The sequence below is a fragment of the Armigeres subalbatus genome, chromosome 3, assembly GCF_024139115.2.
Source record: "Armigeres subalbatus isolate Guangzhou_Male chromosome 3, GZ_Asu_2, whole genome shotgun sequence".
NCBI lineage: Eukaryota > Metazoa > Arthropoda > Insecta > Diptera > Culicidae > Armigeres > Armigeres subalbatus.
The window spans coordinates 362,452,718-362,455,465 of NC_085141.1; the positions used below are offsets into that span (position 1 = coordinate 362,452,718).

General features: G+C 42.8%; 2 protein-coding genes across 3 annotated transcripts; one reads left to right on the forward strand and one right to left on the reverse strand.

Moving 5' to 3' along the window:
• Positions 1–1,077, forward strand: LOC134226278 (large ribosomal subunit protein mL64). The gene is made up of 2 exons (XM_062706941.1): positions 1–470; positions 526–1,077. Exons 1-2 carry the CDS (start codon positions 116–118, stop codon positions 1,005–1,007), a joined length of 837 nt encoding a protein of 278 aa, XP_062562925.1. The 5' UTR covers positions 1–115; the 3' UTR covers positions 1,008–1,077.
• Positions 1,012–2,444, reverse strand: LOC134226279 (ER membrane protein complex subunit 10). 2 transcript variants are annotated; one of them, XM_062706943.1, is made up of 4 exons: positions 1,923–2,444; positions 1,588–1,851; positions 1,233–1,523; positions 1,012–1,175 (listed from the first exon to the last, which is right to left on the reverse strand). In XM_062706943.1, exons 1-4 carry the CDS (start codon positions 1,977–1,979, stop codon positions 1,098–1,100), a joined length of 690 nt encoding a protein of 229 aa, XP_062562927.1. In that variant the 5' UTR covers positions 1,980–2,444; the 3' UTR covers positions 1,012–1,097. The 2 variants fall into 2 exon arrangements, with proteins under 2 accessions (XP_062562927.1, XP_062562926.1); XM_062706942.1 differs by having other exon boundaries at positions 1,588–1,854; positions 1,923–2,286.
• Positions 2,445–2,748: the final 304 nt, after the last annotated feature.

Sequence of the window (2,748 nt, forward strand, 5' to 3'; positions counted from 1 at the left end):
CACAAACGTCAAAATTGCAAAACAAAAACGAGGTGGCTGCTCTTACACAATTTGCATCAAAAAATACGAAAAATACCTACCAAATTTAATAAATTTACGCATTTATAGAAGCAAAATGTCTTCAATCCGGATGTTAACATTAAGGCCAACCAACAGATTATTTCAAAGTTACCTGCAGCTTCCCCGGTTTTACGCTTCGCAAGCTAAAGACGCCACAGATGAACCCGCATCGACATCTGCCACGGAATCCGATCTGCCGGTTACCTTCGTTGAGGATGAAGACCTACTTGCAGCTCGCGAGGCGCAAATCGAGCAGATTCGAAACAAGTCGCGCCTCTTGCCACAGCATCGAAACATGTTGAACAACTTGCTGCCATACGAGGAGTCCCAGTCGTGGATCCATGAAACGGTGAAGTACAAGCGCATGATGTTGGGCCGGTATGGACTGGATGCAAGCAGAGTTGACCCACGTAAGACTTATTTTTCCATATGAGAATCATTCAACAATTAATGTGTCCTTTCTAGGAATCTGCTTTCCTACTCAACGGGAAGCCTTTGAGAAAACCGAATACGAACGTGTTGCTTATCCAAAAACCCTTAAAGAAATGATGAAGGAGAATAAGAAAACTAAACAAGAGAAGGCGGATCGCATCCGGATCCGCGAAGAGGAAGTAACCAAAAAGATGGAAAAGCTGGATCAATGGGTGGCAGATTTGAATAAAAGAATCGCGACAAAAGAAGCAGAAGCACGCGCCGCCAAGGAACGGAAAGATCGTTTGGTAGAAGAAGTGCGTCGGCACTTCGGATTCCGCATAGATCCACGGGACGAACGATTCCAGGAAATGTTGGCCCAGAAGGAGAAGGAAGACCGTAAAAAGGTCAGAGAAGCCAAGAGGAAGGAAAAGGAAGTTAAGATGTTGGACAAGTTGAAGAAAAAAACCGCCGATTTGGAAAACGAAGAATCGAAAGATGCCACCACGGGGAAAGAGGAAGTTGATAAAAAGTAAGAAATGTGTAGCGATCTAGACTTTATTTCATAGTAAGAGAAATGCTACTGTAATAAATTAAAACATGAAATGCTGTCTTATTCTTTGGGCTTAACGGTTTCCTGCACCTTCCGGATTGGTAGCTCCTGAAATGAGAACCAGAATTGCTACCGGAACGATGTACATCCACTGGAATATTTTTAATGTTATTATTTTATCAGTTCAGAATAATAATTTGGGACTCACATATTTGGCGAAAAAGCCACGATTATCCTTGGTCTCACCCCGCTCTCGAGCTTCCCGTTCTCGTTCCATTTTCTGGATAAAACTGGCAGTGTCCGGAATAGGGGCATTTTCCATCGGTTTCACGTACACGTCTGTATTGAATTCGTCCAGCGCCTCAAAGTCCCGAGCGATCAAGTCACGGCAGTTATTCGTATTACCATTGTTGACCGATTGTGTGATGGCCGTAACAGATCCGGCGTGATCAAGCGAAACCCACAGTACGTCGGCCAGTTGGGATTTTGTCAACGCGCACTGAAAATAGAAATGTTCCATTAATTTAACTGCACAGCAATCACGAATTATGAAAAGTACTAACTGCTTTAGTTGAGGTCAAGAATTTGGACCGGGTGCCATCGGCTTCGAGGACGTGAGCCTCTAATCTGTACAGGCGATTTTCCTCAGCTAATTTACGGAGTTGGTTTCGTTCGTGGACGGTTAACGGTTCCTGCGACACGGACGAAGCACCACTGTTCAGGCTGGTGATGGTAATGTTGCCCCGTGGGGTAAATTTCTGCGGTTCATGAACATCCAGCGCGTGATATAATTCAATGTTGAGCCATCCGTCGTACTCGAGGTGCGACTGCTAATGTAGTGCAAAACAAAAAAAAAGAATTGTTGAATAGGGTTATGAATGATTTTATGCTCACTTACCGCATGTAGAACTATGATTAAATTGCACAGTATTGCAAACAGTATTTTCCGGATCATTTTGGATTATTTTTTGGTAAAATAAAATTAAAAGCCTATTTTTTCAACTGGAGATTAGTCAATCAGACGATGGAGACAGCGCACAGCTTCGCCATCAGACAATTTCGGACTGTTTTTTTTATCGTTTTTACCAATTATGTGCCAATTGAAATATGTCATATGTCATATATATAAGGGGAAGTCAGAATGTTCGAATTGAGATTCGCCGAAAAATGGCTCTGTATTGAGATCTTCAACCTTGTGGCAATAAGAGCATCATTTCGGTCGCAAGCATTTTAATCACCCGCACAGCGCTGTCATTTTAGTTTCGTTACTTGTTTCCGTATCAGTCACTATTTTCGACTCTCAATTTGGTTGCTGTATTCCGTACCGGTGACGTTTGACACTTGACAGTTTATCAAATACCAGCGCTCTTACCGTGCTACCAAATCTGGTAACCTATCAGTGTCAAGTAATGATACTGCCCTGCCAAACGACCAATACTCGTGGCCGGTAATCTTGCTCTTGGAGATGCTTCTCAGCGTAGCGAACATCATTCGTCAATGCATGCTAGCATACATTTTGAAAATCCCTGCGCGTAATGCTACGTTTTGACAGGGCAAGTGAATTGAACAACTCAGTTGAATTCAATTGACTTGCCAAAAGTTGAACATGTTCAACTTTCTTTTCGTTCAAGTGAATTGAATTAAGGTGTTTACACGTTCCATTCGCGTCTGATTCAAGCGACTTGCTCAATTCACTTGCCTTGTCTAAACGTAGCATAAATCGC

Coding starts and splice junctions, on each gene's coding strand:
- LOC134226278 (XM_062706941.1), top strand. CDS start 116: ATGTCTTCAATCCGGATGTTAACATTAAGGCCAACCAACAGATTATTT. Junction 471..525: donor TGCAAGCAGAGTTGACCCAC/GTAAGACTTATT, acceptor TGTCCTTTCTAG/GAATCTGCTTTCCTACTCAA.
- LOC134226279 (XM_062706942.1), bottom strand. CDS start 1,979: ATGATCCGGAAAATACTGTTTGCAATACTGTGCAATTTAATCATAGTT. Junction 1,855..1,922: donor TAATCATAGTTCTACATGCG/GTAAGTGAGCAT, acceptor GCACTACATTAG/CAGTCGCACCTCGAGTACGA. Junction 1,176..1,232: donor GTGGCTTTTTCGCCAAATAT/GTGAGTCCCAAA, acceptor AAAATATTCCAG/TGGATGTACATCGTTCCGGT.